Source organism: Castanea sativa, chromosome 1 (assembly GCF_040712315.1).
Source record: "Castanea sativa cultivar Marrone di Chiusa Pesio chromosome 1, ASM4071231v1".
Classification (NCBI taxonomy): Eukaryota; Viridiplantae; Streptophyta; class Magnoliopsida; order Fagales; family Fagaceae; genus Castanea; species Castanea sativa.
The window spans coordinates 2,249,088-2,268,421 of record NC_134013.1 but is presented as its reverse complement, the minus strand read 5'-3'; the positions used below and the strand labels follow the sequence as shown (position 1 = coordinate 2,268,421).

The window sequence follows — 19,334 nt, the reverse complement described above, 5'->3', positions numbered from 1 at the left end:
AGCATTGGATTCGCAGTGAAGGTAACCTCTAAGAGAGAAATGGAGTTGGGCTGCCTTATTTTCTTTCCTGAGGAAAGGAATTAGGGCTGTCTCATTGAACCTGCATCTTTATTTCATTGTAGCAGTGCACTTGCTTACCTGAGCCCAGAAGGTGAACCAGTGGGACTTCAGAAAATCTTGTATGTGCGGGTCTCATGAGACCGGCACACGAGATACTTTCTTGACTTAGAACCACCAGCATTGGTCAATTATGCAGTACCCTTCCTTTCAAGTATAAGAAGGGAGTGAGACATTCTTGGTTAGAAAAAATGAAGATATAACTTTGATGTCATATTAGAAAATGTGTTATGAAGAAAATAAAGAAGATAAGGAATTTGATTGATTTGATGTGGCTCAGCCTTAGAAGCCTATATTCACATGGATTCACTACTTTTCTTTCACCAATCACAATTAGCCACATAAAGAGTTATGGTAAAAGTTGTACATTTTTTTGTGGTACTAGACTTTTTATCCTAAATCAGTAAATTGAAGGCTTTTCCAGTTCTCCTTCTCTTCTCAATCTGACCTACTATTTTCAAATTTTAAAAGATCCATGTTTTATCCTAAATTCTTAATTTTTTTTTTAGAAGATAAATTCTTAATCCAAACGCCCACCTTATATATAAATAAATAAATAAAACAACTACTACGTTTTCTATTTCTAAATTTTATATTAAAAAAATCCCTCAAAAAACCTTTTATAAAAAAAATAAAATAAAACCCGCATTTTCTAACTGTTCTAAAAAAATCTTTATTAAAAAAAAAATCCTACACCCATGTTTAACTAGAATTCTTTAAAAAAAAAAAAAATAAATAAATGCTCTTTTTTTTATCAGAGACATTAAATAAGATAAGTACTAAAACTAATCCAAATTCAAAATTTTTTATTTTTTATTTTTTCCAAACAGTAAACCAGTAACAAAATCCTATATTTTAGGTCATTTTAAACTTATTTTTCGGATAACTACTTCAAAAGTTTTAACCGTTGGCAAGTTTGCAACCTTACACTCTCCTCGGTAATCCATTAGCACACATCTCCATTCTTGTACTCGTACAAATCACTCAAAAAATTTAAGATTATCATAGATTCATTATCATTCACATACTCGAGTGCATTACCTTTGAAGCTTCATCGTGATCACCAACCTTCAACTTTTACTTGGTGGGTCTTTAATTTGGGTTCTCAAAGTTTTCAACTTCTGTATGTGGTTCTGCTTTCGGATTTTGTTTCTTTTATTGAGGTTATCATTGTTTGATTTTGAAACAGAGGTTATAATTCAGAATCATACACACCCTCTATCTCTCTCTATCTCTCAAGTCTCAACACTAATAGTAGGTAATGCATACCTACTATGACACTCAAATAACCTTGAAAACATTAGACATTAAATATTTGCAAGACATACAATTGCGTTGTAGTTGCTATATAAATTTAGAAGATATCAACTCTGCACAGTGCATGGTTTGATGTCCCATGGCTTTCTGGATATGAATGTATATATACTAATAAACCAGAACTACTCAAGTTTAGTGTTTTTTTTTTTTTTTGAAGGGTTGGAGATATAGGTCAATTGTGAAGGAAACACAACTTATTTCATTGCCAGCAGTGCTTACTAAGAACTCTCACAGGGATCGGCTTTGTTAATTGTAGTATTCAGTGGAGGTATCACAAGATGTTCAACAAACAGAACACAGCTGAATCATCTCGGTAAGGAGTCCCCCTCCCTTAGAGCATTCCCATTAGCTTCTTTAAAAATATATGTATTTTGCACTACCAAAAACACATTTTATTTATTTAACTCTACCACTTTAAAAACACACCTCACATCCTGTCCTTTATTTTACAACCCATCACACGGAAATAATATATTTCCTCTTTCTCCCACATACTTTTTTATTATTATTATTATTATTATTATTATTATTATTATTTTGGAAGAGAGAGAGTATGTATAAAATAATTTTAAAAATCAAATACATTATTGCTATAGTATTCTTTATCTCTAGATATTACTGATGCTACAGTAATAAAAGAAAAAGAAAAAAAAGAGCTGATGTATTGAGTTTAAGTGATTTGTTTGCATTACCCAAAAAGAATGCTCTTATAATTAATATTTGTTCAATAGCATGATGACACAAGTTTCATAATCTTTTTCACAACTATTAAGGTGATAGATTGTGATCGGTGTATAACAAAAGTGAGCATTATTGCTTCATCTTTATATTTGCTAAATTCGTTTGTAATATTCTTTCTGTTTTAACCCCCCGGCGCCCTTCTTATTCTCAGGTTGTCCAAGTCTACATCTTCAAAAGGTGTCCAGCTTCATGTCCATGGTGCGCCTTGTACTTTGGACAAAGTGAGAAAATATTTCCAAAATTCTAATTCAATATTTCTCTCTCTTTTTTTTCCCTTCATTTCTCTACACTTATTTTATTTCATGATATCTTTTTGTTTTGATCATGACAAAATCCGTAGTGCTCATAATTAATATTTGTGTAGGAACTTCTTGCTGCAAGATCAGGCAAAATAGCTGCATTTATTAAAGAGAACCCCCAGGAAGATCTTTGTCATTTCCTCGAAGACATTCCAGCCGACCCAAATACTTTTGAGCTTATTGCCAGATTCTGTCATGGGTTTGAACTGCAGATTTCAACCGAGAATGTTGTGCCGCTCACTTGCCTTGCTTACTACTTGGGGATGAATGAAAGTCACAGCAAAAATAATCTCTTAATCAAGACTCTTACCTTCTTTGAGCAAAGAATTCTACCCAGCTGGAATGAAACCATTAAGGCTCTCCTTGCTACAGAAAATATTTTGCAACAAGCAGTGCATTTTGGCATAGTTGATGCCTGTTTAAAATCTATTATTGAAAAGGCACTGGTTGATCCTTGCCTTCTTGGTGAACCTATCAAGAATTTGACCCATGCTGATAACAATGAGGACATTGATGATGTGAATAGGCCAAATGCAAGAAGAAGGCTATTTGGATTTGAAGGGAAATCAGAGGATTTGACAATGCTGCCTCTGCAGCTATACGAGCCCATCATTGTTGCAATGACAAAGCATGGAGTCCCATCAAAGTATGTGGCTGCATCCCTTTGTAAATATGCAAAGAAATGGGTTTTATACAAATCCACAGGATGTGAAGAAATGACAATTCACAGGGAAGTCATTGAAACCGTTGAGAGGCTTCTGCCTCATGAGAGAGGACTCATTCCATGCACGCTATTGTTTGACATGCTTCAGTCTGCAATTGTTTTGGAAGCTAGTGCTGATTGTAGAAATTGTTTTGAGACTAGGATTGGAAAACAACTAGAAGAGGCAACAGTCAAGGACCTCTTAATACCTTCTCAAGGCTATGCTAAGGAAGTACAATATGATATTGAGTGTGTGAGGAGGATGCTGAAAATTTTCTATACAAATTACACTTGTTCAGACGTGTCAGGGCTAATCACAGTGGCGGAACTCATTGAAGAATTCTTAGCTGAGGTTGCAAGTGACATAGATTTGAAGCCAGACACATTTATTTCATTGGCAGAAATGTCAATTGCAGCTTCATTGGGAACTCAACGAGGCGCTGATGGAATATACAAGGCTATTGACATCTACTTGGTCAAGCATAGATACCTAACAGAGGTAGAGAGGGAGGAAGTGTGTCGGGTTTTGGATTGCCAAAAGATGACCCCTGAAGCTTGTGAACATGCAGCCAAAAATGAAAGGTTGCCGCTAAGGGTTGTGGTGCAGGTTTTGTTTATAGGGCAATTGAAGCTACGTGACACGATCACAAAGGAGATGCAGGCTTCTTATGACAAGTTGAGAAAGGAAGAGGAGGATCTAGCAAGGCTAGACTGTGGTGAAGAACAAGTAAGGACAGGAATGGAGAAAATGAGCAACAAGGTGATGGAACTAGAGAAGGAATGCAATATGATAAGGAAAGAGATTGCGAGTGTATGCAACCATACTGTGAAGAAAGAGAAGGGTAGCATGTGGAGAGAAATGAAGAGGAAGTTTGGATGTATCACTACCATGCATCATCCCAACTGCCAAATAAAGAAGATGAAGGTGAATCCAAAATATGGAGTAGACCTTTAGATGGTTGTTCCATTTCTTATTTCCTTTCCAAGTAGTTAGGCTTTCTTTCCCCCCTCGTTTTAGCTTCCATGGTTCCTTGAATAACATGACCACAGTCCTTTGTTTAGTGCCAATAATTTCTGCAGTTTTTGAGTTCCAAGTTCTCTTTTAGATTTTTCAGTATGATCATTAAATTTTATATTCAAAATTTCAAACTAGTGCGACTAATATTTTACTAGTGGTGATTATGGGAAAAACTAGGAAAGCTTGGAAGGAAAGTGTTAAGCACATCGTCACGAGAATGAATTATTTGAATTAAGCATGAAGATAAACATGCATACTTTTCCCAATTTAAAAATCATTATAATGTCAAACTTTTTCCCCATTTTAAATGAGACATTATAAAACATTATAATGTCAAATTAGTAATTCGAATTCACACAATATCTATATGATACTAATCGCAAATCCTCACAATACCTGGGTGTAATATAATTATTTTATAAAAATTTAATGTAAAATTTCTAGGGTATATAGTGCATGTGCTATTTAAAATCATTTTCTTTATTTTATAAGTTTTAGGTAATGAAACATATAATATATTTTTCATTCAACAATGTAAATAAAAAGGTAATTTAATAAAAATATTTAAATTACATAATTATAATATTATTTTATATAAATTGAGAAAATGTTATTAAAATTACTTTTTTAAAATATACCATAATTTGTTGACTAATTTGAACATATCCAAGAATATATATATACATATATATATATATATATATATTAAAGGTACACCCTCATTCACTACAAAATAAAGGTTCTATAGCTGCGTTTTTAAAACGTGACTATAGCTCGAAAAAACGTGACTATAGGACGATTTGGTTTATAGCCGCGTTTTTTTAGACCACGTTTTCAACCATGGCCTAAAGTGCGTAACTATAGGCCTGATGGGCCTATGGCCACGTTTTTGTAGCCGTGGCTATAGGCAGGACCAATGGCCACGTTTTTATAAACGTGGCTATAGGACATACTCTAAACCTAAAATCGAAACTCTAAATCTAAAATCAAAACCCTAAACCTAAAATCAAAACCCTACAATCACAAAATTGAAACCCTACAATCACAAAATCGAAACCCTAAACCTAAAAATCAAAACCCTAAACCAAAAATCGAAACCCTAAAACAAAAATGGAAACCCTAAAACAAAAATCGAAACAATCAATTTAAAAAACTTACTGTTAGTTGGCCTTGTCAGTGTCTTGAGTGAGATTGAGAGTTGGAGAGAGAGAGGGAGAGACCCAAGGCAGCGCCGGTGTGTACGATCGGTGGTGGAGATTCGGTGCCTTGGGGGTTTTATTTTTATTTTTTTGAGGGTAAGGCTTTTTGCCGCCGCCTCGGACTTTGGTGCGGGTGAGGGTGGAGGCGGTGCCACGGCGCTTGGTCTGGAGGTCAGTGACGATGCCTTGGTGAACGACGGCGCGGGTAGTGTCGAGTGGGGCGGATTGAGTTCGAGTTGGGTCTTGAGGGAATCGGGTTCGAAGGGTTTTAGACAGAGCAAGGCTGTTTTTTGGGTAAGCAGATTTTTTCTAAACTATTTATAGTAGGGTTTTTAGCCCTGTTTTTTAAAACACAGCTTCAGGGTTAACTATGGCCGCGTTTTTGAATAAACGCGGCTTTAGGACAGACCTAGAGCCGCGTTTTTAAAACGCGGCTTCAAGACATATATTAAAAAAAAAAAAAATTTCAAATGGGTCTAAAGCCGCATTTTAAAAACGTAGCTTCAGACCCATTCCAGAAAAACGCTGCTGGAGAACCAAAAAACGCAGCTACAGACTTGGGCTTGGGCTGCGTTCAACACACGCGGCCATAATATAGGTGTTGTGGGTGCGTTTCTCAAAAACGCAGCCCAAGTCGGGTCTTAGGCCGTTTTTTTACAAACGCGGCTGAAAAAAACGCGGCCTATGACCCGCGTGTTTTGTAGTGATTTTATTGAACACATGTTACAAATTACATTAAGTTTAAATTATTATATAATTATAATGTTTATATTAATGAAACTTGAATTTTAAGGTAATCTTGTGAATATTTATCATTTTTTTAGGGTCCATATCTCTAATTTCTAATGTATATATATTTTTTGTATTTTTTAGCCCAAAACTAAATAGTTTGGCCCATATATATTAAAATTTCATACTTTTTAACTCAAAAATTAAGGAAAAAATAATAATTTTAAGTTCAAAATTGAAAAAACAACTTACAAAAAGAATCAATTTAAGGCACAATTAGTCCAAAATGGACCAAATATGCCGAAATGGACCGAACTAGATCAAATAAACTAAAGTGGACCGAAGTACACCGAAAAAACCAAAATGGACCGATTGGACTGAAATACTGTAGCAACAATAAATATTACGCTTTAGTTTTTACATATTTTATATATATATATAGACTATAATTTCTTAAATATAATTTTATTTAATAATAAAAGGTTGCTAGTTATGTATATTTCATTTAAAAATTATATAATTAATAGATAAGTAATAATTGTCTATACATAGATGATACAACTATTGATTACGTTATGGAGGATTTTTTTCAAACAATAGCAAGTTTCCTATATATTGTTTTCTCTAAAAGCAAGTGAATCAACCATTCAATCAAAAAAAGATTGAATAAATTTGCCATTTCTTCTCTTCTTGAGAACAAGTGGGCTATTTTTATTTTTTATTTTTATGTAAAATTATGTTCAATTTATGATTGGAAAATAACATATTAATTCGATTGTTGTGAATAACGGATCAAAGCTACCTCCTTAGATTTCTATTAAAGATTGAATTGGGTCAAAGCTACCTCGCCAGCTTTCTATTGAAGATTGAATTGGTACGCAACACAATATGTTAGAAAATTTTCATTCAAATGGGAGTTATAAAATAAGCTTAGGCCTTTTGGTTTATAATATCTAACACTTCTAGAAGGAAAGAATGCCAATTGGTTGTGGCTGACTGGTAAAACAAGCCAAGACCAATTTGTCGTTGATGTGGTTGATATTTGCAAAGGTAATGAGTGCTCTATAGCCCAGGCTATAGTGAAACTTCTCATCTTTCAATTTCTTGTTTACGTTTGTACCTGTTTGGCAAAGTTTATTTTTCAGCACATATTTTTCTATCATTGAGAAAATGAGATTATTTGAAAAAGTGGTGCTTAAACCACTTTAGCAAATAGGCTCATGGATTTATATAAACAAACCACAAGATAAGCATCTATAAGATTGTAGATAATTAAGTATGCTAGCCAATAATGATTGAGTTCAAACGAAAATTATCACCGAGAGTAGTGGTTCAATAGTCACCAGAGATACTCCTAAAATGGTTTGGTGGGCATTAGATTTTGGGTTCAACTCTCACAATAAGAAGCACTTAATTATCATTGATGTTTTGGTAAAGTCAGAATAATTATGGCTCACTTAACCTAACGAGTATGATGTTACTATAATCATACTTAAGTAAGAAAACCACCTTAGCTGTCCCTATAGGTCTATACCCTCTATTTCCATTACCAAAAACAAAAAAAATATATGCTGAAACAAAAATTAAAACAATGTAAGATAGCTGCATGGATTCTTGGACAAAATAAAGTACATAATTGGCATGGTTGTATGGTACTACTACCACCCTCACAAGCAAAGCAAGGATTTCTCTCTCTCTCTCTCTCTCTCATAGAAGCTTTTTTTTACTTCTCATTAGGCCCATTTTGCGTGAATGTGAGTGGAAAGTTCATGGTTGGAACTTGGAAGATTGGTCTTTTTTTATGTGTGTGTGTGCGTTTCACGTTGGAAATATTTATAGCAATGGCAGGCGTGTAGAGTGGTAGTGATGAATGAAAATCTAAAAAACATGAAGATGGACCACAAGTCCAACCCTAACATCGTGACAACCAATCACAGACAGACAACAAAAATACTTGTCAAACAAGCAAACAGTCTTTCTTTCTTTCTTTCTTTCTTTCTACCTTCATAGCCACAGCTTTAAACAGACGTGGAGTACTCTGTCTTTGACCACACACTATTAGTACGTTTTTTACACTCTTATAGTGGAATCAAACATTTCTACCCTCCCTTGATTACTTTTTTACATCCAACAAATTAGCTTCAAATACGTCACAATATAGACGTGTGGAATTATATTCAAAGTCAAGGTCTCGTGGACTAGGAATAGAGAATAGTTGTTCATCAAAAAAAGGAATACAGAATAGTTGGTTGGAAATTGTATATAATCTTATGTTCACAGGAAGCATCACAAGGCACTTAGGAAAAACAACCGGTCAATTTTACAATGACTCCAAATATTATATATTTATTAGGGTAAAAGGTGTTACACAAGTTTCCTACTCACATATTTTAACAAACAATATATTCAGATCTCTTTGAATATTCACTAGATAGGCCATTTTGAATATAAATCACTGTGTAAGTTTTTTTAAGGCCTCATTTTCTTTGTTTTATGTGTTTGTTAAAAATACTTAGTATTCTAAAAAAAAAAGATCTCTTTGTATATTTGATTATTTTTTTGTCCAACGTACACTGGGTTATTTTGTATTATATAGACTTGTATATAATAAACACCACATAAGCTGCTTCACTTGGAGCCCAGAGGTTCAAATGAACCCCTTGTTGGCCACACCTAAAAAAAAAAAAAAAAAAACTGTATATATATTTTGTTTTGACCTTAAAATAAAATTTTGAACACCTTAATCCTGATTTTTTTTTAAGCTCAGCTAAAATAAGTTTGAATATGATCCTCTTAACAATATCCTAACATTTAAAAAAAAAAAAAAAACTCAATAACAAACCAATTTGATTTAAAATTTGGGAAAAAAAATTAATATGTCCAACAACATAAGTAAAAATTTGTTAATCTTAAACCGTAGAAAAAGCCCATTTGGATCTTAAAAAATTTGAAATAAATCAATTAAATGGGAGATCAATAGATGAATAATTACTTAACTATGTACATTTAAAAAGATGTAGCCCGTAGGATTGATAATGAAGAAATCATGTAACGATTTCAAAATATAAAACATCATAGAAAGCAATTGTAAAATTTTATATTTTTGTTTTTTGTGATGTCAATATATTTAAGTTTTCTTTTATTTTAAATTTTATTTAATTTATGTTTCTTATTGACTTCCTAAAATATAATCCTAGAGCCGCCATTAAAACACCGCCTTATTTATTAACCTCTCTCATCCCTCTACTCCCAAAAAAGAAAAAAAGAAAAAGAAAAACTCAAAAGAAATAATAGAAAAACACATTTTTATTCATGCTTGAGTAGGATCTCATTGTATTTCAATTATGGCTCCCCATTGAAGTACAATGAGTTGTTTGTATGAACTATGAAGCAAGGGGGGTAAAAAAAAGCTACTCATTTCGGTCGTCCAAAAATTGGGAACAATAGGGTCCCAATGTCCCATATCTTATTCCAAATGTCATATGTGCCTGTTCTGTTCTAATGCTTTTCTGTTTTTTACTTTTTATTTTTCTTTTTTTAACTTTGTTTGCCATGACTTTAAGCTGTCAATATTTATTTGAAACCTTAAAAAAGCATCATGATTCATGACCCCAAAACCCCGTCAAATGCGTTTTGCTTCCATTTTGAAGAAATAATTCAAAATGTCTCCCAATAAGCTGTAGTGAAAATTGAAAAGCCAAAAAAGCCACCTACCATTGACTAGTCTATAGTTCATGTATCTTTCAATCCCAAATCTCGATTAAGATTAAAAATTTTGTACGGGAATGATTAACCTCAGGGTCCTCAACAACTGTGGATTTGAAAATCAAGTTTCTTTGTAATGTAGAGTTAGGCTCAGAAAATTTGGAATAGAAAAGACTGATTGCAACGACAAATTGGTTCAGTTAAATTCCCTTTAACTCCTTTAACTTAATACATGATGATTTATAAGACTATTTAAGTATATTATTTAAGAATAAAGTTTGGCTATAAAATTGGTTGTAACTTAAGGTTACAACTTAATTTTAAAAAAAAATTAAATCGCTATATATATTGAAAATTTAACCATAAATTACATGTTCTTTACATTCTTAACACATATGTCAAATTTTGTATTATCAAATGTTATTTGTTATATGATCCTTAAACGTATTTTTTATGCATAATTTTAGACTACAAAAACTTGCAATTTAAACAATTGATTGATAACATAGTTATTAACTTTTGATCTTTTAGAAATTTTGTAAGCATGAAAGATATAAAAATAAAATGTAATTTAATGGTGAATTTGTTAAAATTCACATCCAATAAAAAGATATTGAGTGAAGTTGTAGTCTTAAACTACAACCAATTTTGAAGTCAAAATTTTTCATTATTTAAACCAATCACATAACTCATTAAAATGTCACATAATGAAAATACATATAAATTGTCTTTCTTAATCATCACGTAATGGTTAGGGGAAATTTTATCTAAACCAGTTTGGAGGAAAACAATTTTCATATGAAAATTATAAACTCAAAATCATATCCAATTCAGTTTCAAGATATTTTAGATAATCTTTTAAGAAAAATGTTATGTTCATAACATTTTCACAATAAATTTTAAGTAGTAGATTATTATTGGTTGTTATGGGTGGACAAAAAAGTAAATTTAAGTTGTGGATTCAAATTAAAACCAATAACTACTTACTATATGAAAACCAATTATAATTACATATGATTTGTTATGAAGATATTGTAGATGTCATTTTTCAATTATAAAGTCAAATTGCACCTAAACAATATACCAACTCATCCCACAAAATTGGAAAGTCTAATTTATGATGTAACTGCGAAAGAGTAAGGGTCTTTTGAATCAATCTAAAATTAACCACTCTTACTTTGCATTATAATCTAATCGCATTCGAATCAAACAACTGCGGCAAATGAATTATTATTATTATTATTATCATCATCATAGTCTACTAATAAGTTTCTAGTCCAACACAGAAGGAAAGGAACAAGGCCAAAATTGGGAATTAACCCAATTTCCCAAACAATATAATTAGTAAGTACTGTTACAAAATTATATTTTTTACTAATATCTCGAGTCTAAAAGAGTCGATTTTGGGCTAAAAATCGAGTCTTTGAGGGTTGATTTTCATGGTCTAACCACGTCTGATATGACATTTTTTCCACATGACATCTACCTAGAAATCGAGTCTTAGAGACTCGATTTATAACCCTTTACAAACCATGTATAATTTTTTTAAGCACACACTTTTACACTTTCTCATCAGAGAAGAAAGAGAGAAAAAAAAAACCCAGAAACAGATCAACGTGGGTGGCTTCAGATCGGTTTTTGGTTTTTTTTTTTTTTTTTTTTTTTTTTTTTTTTTTTTTTTTTTTTTTTTCACGAGATCGCCTTCCACGCCGCCAATTCGAACGAGGGAGTTGGTCATCGCCAATCTACAAGCGTTAAGTCTGTTCGACGGAGCCGACTGTGAGTGCGAGTGAGAGCCAAAGCCTTTGTGTAAGTTGCAGCGAAAGGAGCCGGGGTGAGTGGTAGGAGAGCACATACAGGTTTGTTTCTAAGGGGTGGTGCGTTTCACGATCTGGTGGTCGTGGTGAGGGTTGCTGATGGCATCGGACGCGCCGTCGCGTGGGGAGACAAAGATGGATCTATTGGGAGAGATCGAGAGGTGGTGGTCGATGGAGAATCGCATCGAAGGAGACGACGGATGCGAGGCTCCGTACATGTTGACGCGTGGCGAAGAGGTGGTGGTTGTTGAAGAAGGTCGTCGATTTGGACGACAAGCTTGAAGTGGAATAAGCGAAGGCAAAGGAAGACGAAGAAGGTGAGTGAGAGTAGCTGTCGGAGAATCTTCTGAATAGTGAGAGTGACTGGATAACTGGTCCACCCATGGCGATCTGTTTCTGAGGTTTTTTTTTTTTCTCTCTCTCTCTTTCTTCTTTGATGAGAAGATGTAAAATGGTGGGCTTAAAACATTATACATGTTTTGTAAAGGGTTATAAATTGAGTCTTAGATACTCGATTTCTAGGTGGACGCTACGAGGAAAAAATGTCATATCAGACGTGGTCAGACCATGAAAATCGACCCTCAAAGACTCGATTTTTAGGCCCAAAATCGACTTTTTTAGATTTGAGATGTTAGTAAAAAATATAGTTTTGTAACAGTGTTTACTAATTATATTATTTGAAAAATTGGGTTAATTCCCAATTTTGGCCAAATGAACAATATACGAGATGTGTAGAAGAAGCTCTCATGTATGCCACAATCCATGATTGGAAACTATGGGATATAAAAGAAGATACCAACCAACCCTTTAAGAAATCATTAATTATAATTGAAGTGGGTAAGATAAAAACCTTAGGATTAGCTGGATATAATAATATATATATTACATTGCAGTACTTATCTAGGGTGGTTTCTATTTGAATCGAAAATAAATTAGGTTGGAAGACCATAATTTGACTCTCTGTAATTTCTCTAAAAAGAGGTCCATGTGGTATGATATCGAAAGTTATAAAAAATGTGAGTGTATCTTTCTCATCAACAATTAATTTTGAGGTGAAAATGACATAACTCACAAATTATTAAATGAATTATTCAATAATTCATTAAAGAATGAATTAAAACAATTTAATATTAGGCTTAGTACAAACTACAAACTGTTTAATTTCTTTATTATACTAAAAGTTGAGAAGGACAGTGGTTAAACACGACAAATAAATTGGAGACAAAGTTCAAGGTGTGATCTGTACGTCCTAGATTAAGTTGAAAAATGTTGTCCATTACTGTTAATTAAAAATTGAAACAAGAACGTGCACAATAATATAACAAAGCATAAAATTCCTGTTCATAATTTAGAATTTTAGGAGGTAGGCATAGAATTCTCAATGCCCCAATAAAAACCCATCACTATGTATCAGTCACCGTCCAATATTCTTATGACCTATTAATATATTTTCAAATTGAATTGAATTATTCAATAAACCATTCTTACTCTTTCCTTAATCATTATACATTGACCAATGTTGACCATAAAACGTGTTGGCTGGTTATTTTTCAATTTTGAATAGCTTTGAACAAAACATAAAGATAGGAGAAAATTCTTTCTAAGGTTAGGCGAGCATTCTTTTAATTATGTATATTTTATTCAGGGATTGTAGAATTAGTAAATACTAGTTCATAATTACTTACCAACGAAAGAGTAAATAGTTCCTCATTAATTATCTATGTCAGACTGATGATACATGGAGGATTTCTACATGGTAAGTACTTTTTTTTTAGAATCACATGGTAAGTACTTATATCAACTACGACTGATCCCCTAATTTTATTTTTCTAGTTCCCTTCCATTCTTAGCTCGATGCGTTATACATAGCATTATTATTTTATATGTATTGTATTTAAATAAAAATTGAAAGAAAATGAAGGATTCAATTAGAGAAAATCTTATTCCGAGTCAACAATTCAATCAAAATGATATTAAGTTTCCTATTTCTCATACTCTTTAAGTAAAAAATAGCAATCAACTATTCAATCAAAACATCAAAGAGTCTTGTAACTTAACTAACATTTCATAATGTTTCTAATGAAGATATTTTTTTAAGGGGGATTTTAACAGAGACGTTTAATGTTCAAATTTCTTCTTATTTAACTATAATAATAATAATAATAATAATAATAATAATAATAATAACAACAACTATTATGGGGAGTAAAAGGGCCCAATGGGGCATATGAGCCTTTGGACTGTAGCATGGAGAGCCGATCTGCTCCAGAATTAAATTCTACGAATTGGCCCATACGCCGAGGATCTGAGGATACAGCCGAAGGCGAGCTTCTCCTCGGACAGATCTAAGAGAACTCGAAACTTCATTATGAAGGTCAAGGCAACTCTGGAAAGACTAATGGTTAAAGGGGGACATCCTGAACCTTCTAGATGCACCAGTGTTGAAGAAAATATCAAGAGCAAAGGCTGCCACCTCCGCATTAAAGGCTCTGCACCTACCTCCCTGACCACATTAATGGGGAAGTGACCCCTGAACAGTAGGGCTGAAACTTCTAGTTACTGTCCAAAAAGTATCAGGAAAGGAAGTATTTAAGGGGGATGGGTAACTAAGAAAAGGGGGAAGAATGGTAACCTTCAAGGAAGAAAGAGAAATAGTAAAGAAATAGTCCTCGGCTCAAGTCCGAGGAGACCCATTTGCAATTATCATTCATTGTTTACAAGTGTTTGCTTATAAAAGCCCGTTATCAAGTTCTCAGCACCTTCAATCTAGATTTCGAATCCACACTCTACAAATTTCATTGTTTAAGGCTCATTGGGCCTGAGCCCATAACCTTCTTTGGGTCCAGGTGCAATTGTGCACTTACAATTATACTAAACAACTTGTCTATCACTTCTTTTTCCAAAAAATAAGTGGACTATTTTTGGTTAAATTATGGTCAATTTATTATTTAATAAAAACATACTAATCTTTGTTTTTATCCTAAATATTATGGACACTAGGTAGTGCCGGCTCTACTATATATGCATTTGATGCGGTTGCCTAAGGTCCCAAGTAGAAAAAATGCCCCCAAAATTTTACCAATATGATTATTCATTTAACTAATTAAGCCTAAATATTAGTCAACAACTAAAATAATATTTTTTTTATCAAATGAAAAACAAGAAAAAAGAGAGAGGGAGAATGCTACGTCCATAATATTTTTACAAAAAATTCTAAGTAGCAAGTTATTTTAGACGGTGAGTGATGGCAAAAAAATAATTTCAGTCGAGGGTTCAAATTAGAACTAGTAACAACTTAACATCTAAGATTTGTTATGAAAAATATTGTGAATGTAGCTCTTTTAAAAAAATAAAAAAGAGAGCAATACACAAAAATTTTACAACATTTCTCATAATAGTAGAGTTGGCAAACTTTTTTATTTATTTATTTTTATATAGAGTTGGCAACTTTTTACTAGTTTTCACCTAGATCCACCATTAACATCACTCTTTTACTTATCATTATCAATCTACCACATCAACAGGTATAAAAAGTTTTGTCAAATTTTGTGTCTATATATTTTCCAAAAATGAAATTCTATGTAGTTCATGTTAATTAATAATAATTTTGCATTTAAAACAAGATAAAATAATTTAAATAATATTTTATTTTTTAAAAAGTCATATTTAAATACATAAAAGACCTTAATTTCAGTTTTCGCCTTAGACCCTCGAATGCATTAAGCCGCCCCTGACACAAGAAATGCCAACCGGTTAAGTTATAAAATTATTGACAACATATTAAGTTTTAAAAGGAAGTGTTAACCTGTTAAGCTATAAAACTATTGACAACATATTAATCTTTTAAAGATTAAACTACTACACAATACTACATATTTCAAAAATGTTTTTGAAGAAAATTTTATTAGTCCAATAAAAATTGTCTTTTCGTTTATGTTTACTTATGTTAATTTAAAACAAGAAACTTTGGTGGAGTTTGGATAGCGTGTCCACGTTTGGGCTTTTTTTTTTTTTTTTTTTCAGCGTGTCCAATGAACAGTACTTTTTACACATTAAAAATTATTTTGCTACAGTATTTTCAGTTTTCAATTTTTAGCAATAAGTTCTATCCAAACACACTCTTATAGTTCTACTTCGATGAGATTGAGATTATCCCAAAAAGTTTGAGTTAAAATTTTATCTCACTTATAATGAATTTTTATTATTATCAAAACATGTTGATAATTTAAGGATTAATAATAGAAATTTATTATTTTCTCAACAAAAAAAAAAAAAAAGAAATTTATTATGTTCTGGAAACAATCTTGAAAACTTCAATGTGTTGCATAATATTGAAAAAAACAAAAAGATAAAGTCCATGATAAGTTCTACGAACCCCACTCACATATCTTATTACCCCCCACTCTTTTGCTTTCTTTTCCTTTATAGATATAGTACACACCCCATTATTTTTAACCGACTTAAATTAATAAGAATTTTATTAAGAGACAAACACACTCTCTCTCTCTCTCTCTCTAAAGGAAGCTTCTCAGTACTCTCTCTCTCTCTCTCTCTCTCTCTCTATATATATAAACCCCTTCACCACCTTCTCTCTCTCACAAACCCTAACTCTCTCTCTCTCTCTCTGTTCTCTGTAGAGGTTCCTCTGTTTTCTTTCTCACAACAATGGCTTCCTCTACTTTGATGACTCTCATGGTTCTCACCTTGCTAGCCTCCTCGGCTCTCGCTCAGGCTCCAGGATCCGCACCATCCTCATCACCAACCAAGTCTCCATCTCCCACTTCTTCTCCACCACCGTCTCACGCTCCCTCTCCCACCACAAAGCCACCGACTCCCTCTCTGGTTCCAACTCCATCCACCACTCCTCCGTCGCCTTCCTCCGCTCCGTCAACCTCGCCTCCGGCCCCTCCCCCACCGTCCGTCCCAACCCCCTCCAATGCGCCGACCGGTACTCCTCCGATCAGCGTGACTCCGGCTGCGGCTCCCAGTGGCAACGGCGCCGGTTTGAACAGAGTCGCCGCCGCCGGATCTGTTGCCTCAGTCGTCTTCGCGGCTGCTCTTTTGCTTTAGATCATCGCGTCGCTGGAGTTCGTTTAGGGTTTGATTCTACTTAGTAACTAGTTTCTATTTTTAAATATTTTAGGGTTGATGGGTTTCCTTTTTATATTTATTTGTTTTGGTTTAATTTAATTATCATCATCATTATTATTAGGTCGGTGATAGTGGTGGAATATATGTTCATGAATATCACTTGAGGGGTCTGTGGTGCTTGATTGGATTGCTTTCTATTATTATTATTATATTATCATTTTTATTATTATGGATTCTTTTTTATAATTTTTTTTCCTGCTTTATATATATATATTTGTGTTTAGTGTCATATATTTTGTTTAACGCGCATAATTAACCTTAAAGTTTTGGGATTTTGAGACTAATAAGATTTTGTGGATGTGAACGTGGATGTTGTATCAGATTTTGTTTTATACATGTGATCTTTGTGAATTATGACTGTGTTATTAGTGTGTTACAACCTTAGAGAGTGATGGTGATTACTGATTTAGAGAGAGAGAGAAAGAGAGAGAAGGGAAGGTGTGAAGTGGTGGAGGTGTTTTTTGTCTTTTTATGAGAAGAGTGTGGGTTCTCAGAGGGGACAGCTGGAGAAGAAGTGAGAAAGTCATATATGAGTTTGCTTTTCCTGTTTCAGTGTTTTTTCTTAAATTAAGTAATGGTTTGTTTGGTTTGGTTGGAAAAAAGTTGAAGACTTCTTTACCTGGGTCACATGTTCTCACAGACAGCTGTCTTTACTCTGTAGAAAGCCCCATGTGCTTTGCCACAGACACAAGAGAGAGAACGAGATAGCTCTAGTCGTTCTTTTAGAAAAAAGAAAAGTTCAAATAATTCTTTTTTATTTCTTTTAGATTATGAATTATATATATCTTTTCATAAAATTGTGTTAATTTGGTCTCTATAATTTGTCAAATGAGTTATTAAAAATCTGAAAATGACTTTTGGAAAAAGAAAAGTTAAAATAAATTTTTTTTTAAAAATTATTCATTTTATTTTTCTCATTGATCTAAATTTTGGTATTGTTTTAATAAAATTGTGTTAATTTGGTCTCTATGTTTTCCAAATGAACACTAATCCTTTAAAGCACTGGCTGGCCTTTTTTCACAATCGTGATGATGTAAATGACGGACTTAAAAGAGGACACCTAACAATTTTAGTGGGGATTAATTACTCATACGACTACTAGCCTTAACCCGAATTGTTGTTGGCTCATCACTAGCCTTAGTCTCCCTTTTCTTTTCAATTAGTCCGAGTCTTCCTTTAAATGGTCAAAAGTCTACACATGTGAGGGGGGAGGGCTCATGTGATAGAATCATAATGTATTTTCACGTAAATATAAGTGTGAGTCTCTCATATAAAGACTTGAATTTCGATCTTTGCTTTCTATTTTAGAAGCACTAATACTCTTGAAGTGATCATCGCAGTAAGAGATGTGCAGTGGTGAAGGAGAAGGATATTGAAATATATATTAATTACAATTTTTTTTATTAGTGGAGAAATCTTGGTGAAGAAAGTAGGATACTTATAACAGTTGTTCACCCCTATAAAAGACCGCTTGATACATGTCTTTCCTTGCAAAATGTGCGACTCCTATAGCTGTGTGGGCTGTACAAAGGCAAGATACATAAAGCTATTTAATTTATCTAATACATGATGTACCGAAGCTTATGTTTAAAAGGTATAGATGTTGTCTACCAAACAAACACTTTCTCTTCAATGATGCACTAACTCTAGTCATGAGTTTCCTGTATCTGCTAGTTTCACGTTTAAATGAAACTCAATTTTAACTTGTTAAGTATGGGCCTGCAACATTAATTCAACCATATTTCGGCACTGTAGTATATAATAAAAAAAATATAAGAAAAACTATCCAACCATCTTTCAGCACTATTGTATATAGTCAAAAAATATGGGAAAATGTTGAGCCTATTACTCTTCACTACTAGTAACAACTAACAATAACTGATTTAATTGTGTGACTTTTATGCTCTAGTCCAGTAAACCCATGCCTTGAAAATACAGATGCATGTTTTGTTGTCACTTTACATTTAGATCTAATGGTTAGCCTATTGTGATTTTCTCGATCTGGTTAAACAACAGCAATCGCCACTAAGTTTACGTTTCGGCCAAAAAGAAAAAAGCCACTAAATTTTAAAAGGTATTAGACGATTCTTCCAATAAAGGAGAATAATTGACTCCATCACGGCTTTAGCACATTTGAATTACTGAAGTTGGCCTATGGGCCAAGGAATTCAGGTTAAAAGCCCACTTTTACATAATGCTAATTTGCAAGCTCAGCAAGCTCGCACCCTTGACCTTGAGTACTTGACTATTTTTTTTTTTTTTGATACAGAGTACTTGACTATTAAATATGATAGGCAAGAGAGAAACCTCAAAGCTTGATCTTGTCATGAATTATGATACAATCTATTGATTCATTGAACCAAAAAATCGTAAGCAACGATGTAATAGGGGTTTGAATGATAGCTTAGTGTAAGTAACTGCACCCTCTATGATGTTCAGTTTCTATGGTTCAAAATCTCTTTCCTTCCCCACTATACTTACCTAGCAAACTTTTTTACAAGCAACGCTGATTAGTCATTCCTAAATGGTGGTACATAA

At 33.2% G+C, this 19,334-nt stretch overlaps 1 protein-coding gene and 1 pseudogene across 2 annotated transcripts; one reads left to right on the top strand and one right to left on the bottom strand.

Moving 5' to 3' along the window:
- The first annotated feature begins 1,039 nt into the window (after positions 1-1,039).
- LOC142622528 (BTB/POZ domain-containing protein At5g17580) lies at positions 1,040-4,405 on the top strand. Of its 2 annotated transcripts, XM_075796016.1 has the most exons (5): positions 1,040-1,201; positions 1,307-1,375; positions 1,592-1,747; positions 2,327-2,396; positions 2,540-4,405. In XM_075796016.1, exons 3-5 carry the CDS (start codon positions 1,713-1,715, stop codon positions 4,130-4,132), a joined length of 1,698 nt encoding a protein of 565 aa, XP_075652131.1. In that variant the 5' UTR covers positions 1,040-1,201; positions 1,307-1,375; positions 1,592-1,712; the 3' UTR covers positions 4,133-4,405. The 2 variants fall into 2 exon arrangements, with proteins under 2 accessions (XP_075652131.1, XP_075652132.1); XM_075796017.1 differs by lacking the exon at positions 1,307-1,375.
- Positions 4,406-11,515: 7,110 nt separating this feature from the next.
- Positions 11,516-12,029, bottom strand: LOC142621573 (uncharacterized; annotated as a pseudogene).
- Positions 12,030-19,334: the final 7,305 nt, after the last annotated feature.

What these genes read in the sequence shown, in the direction of transcription:
- LOC142622528 (XM_075796017.1), top strand. Translation starts at nt 1,713, where the DNA reads ATGTTCAACAAACAGAACACAGCTGAATCATCTCG. An exon ending in AACACAGCTGAATCATCTCG is followed by an intron (nt 1,748 to 2,326) that starts GTAAGGAGTCCC and finishes TCTTATTCTCAG; the next exon opens with GTTGTCCAAGTCTACATCTT. An exon ending in CGCCTTGTACTTTGGACAAA is followed by an intron (nt 2,397 to 2,539) that starts GTGAGAAAATAT and finishes ATATTTGTGTAG; the next exon opens with GAACTTCTTGCTGCAAGATC.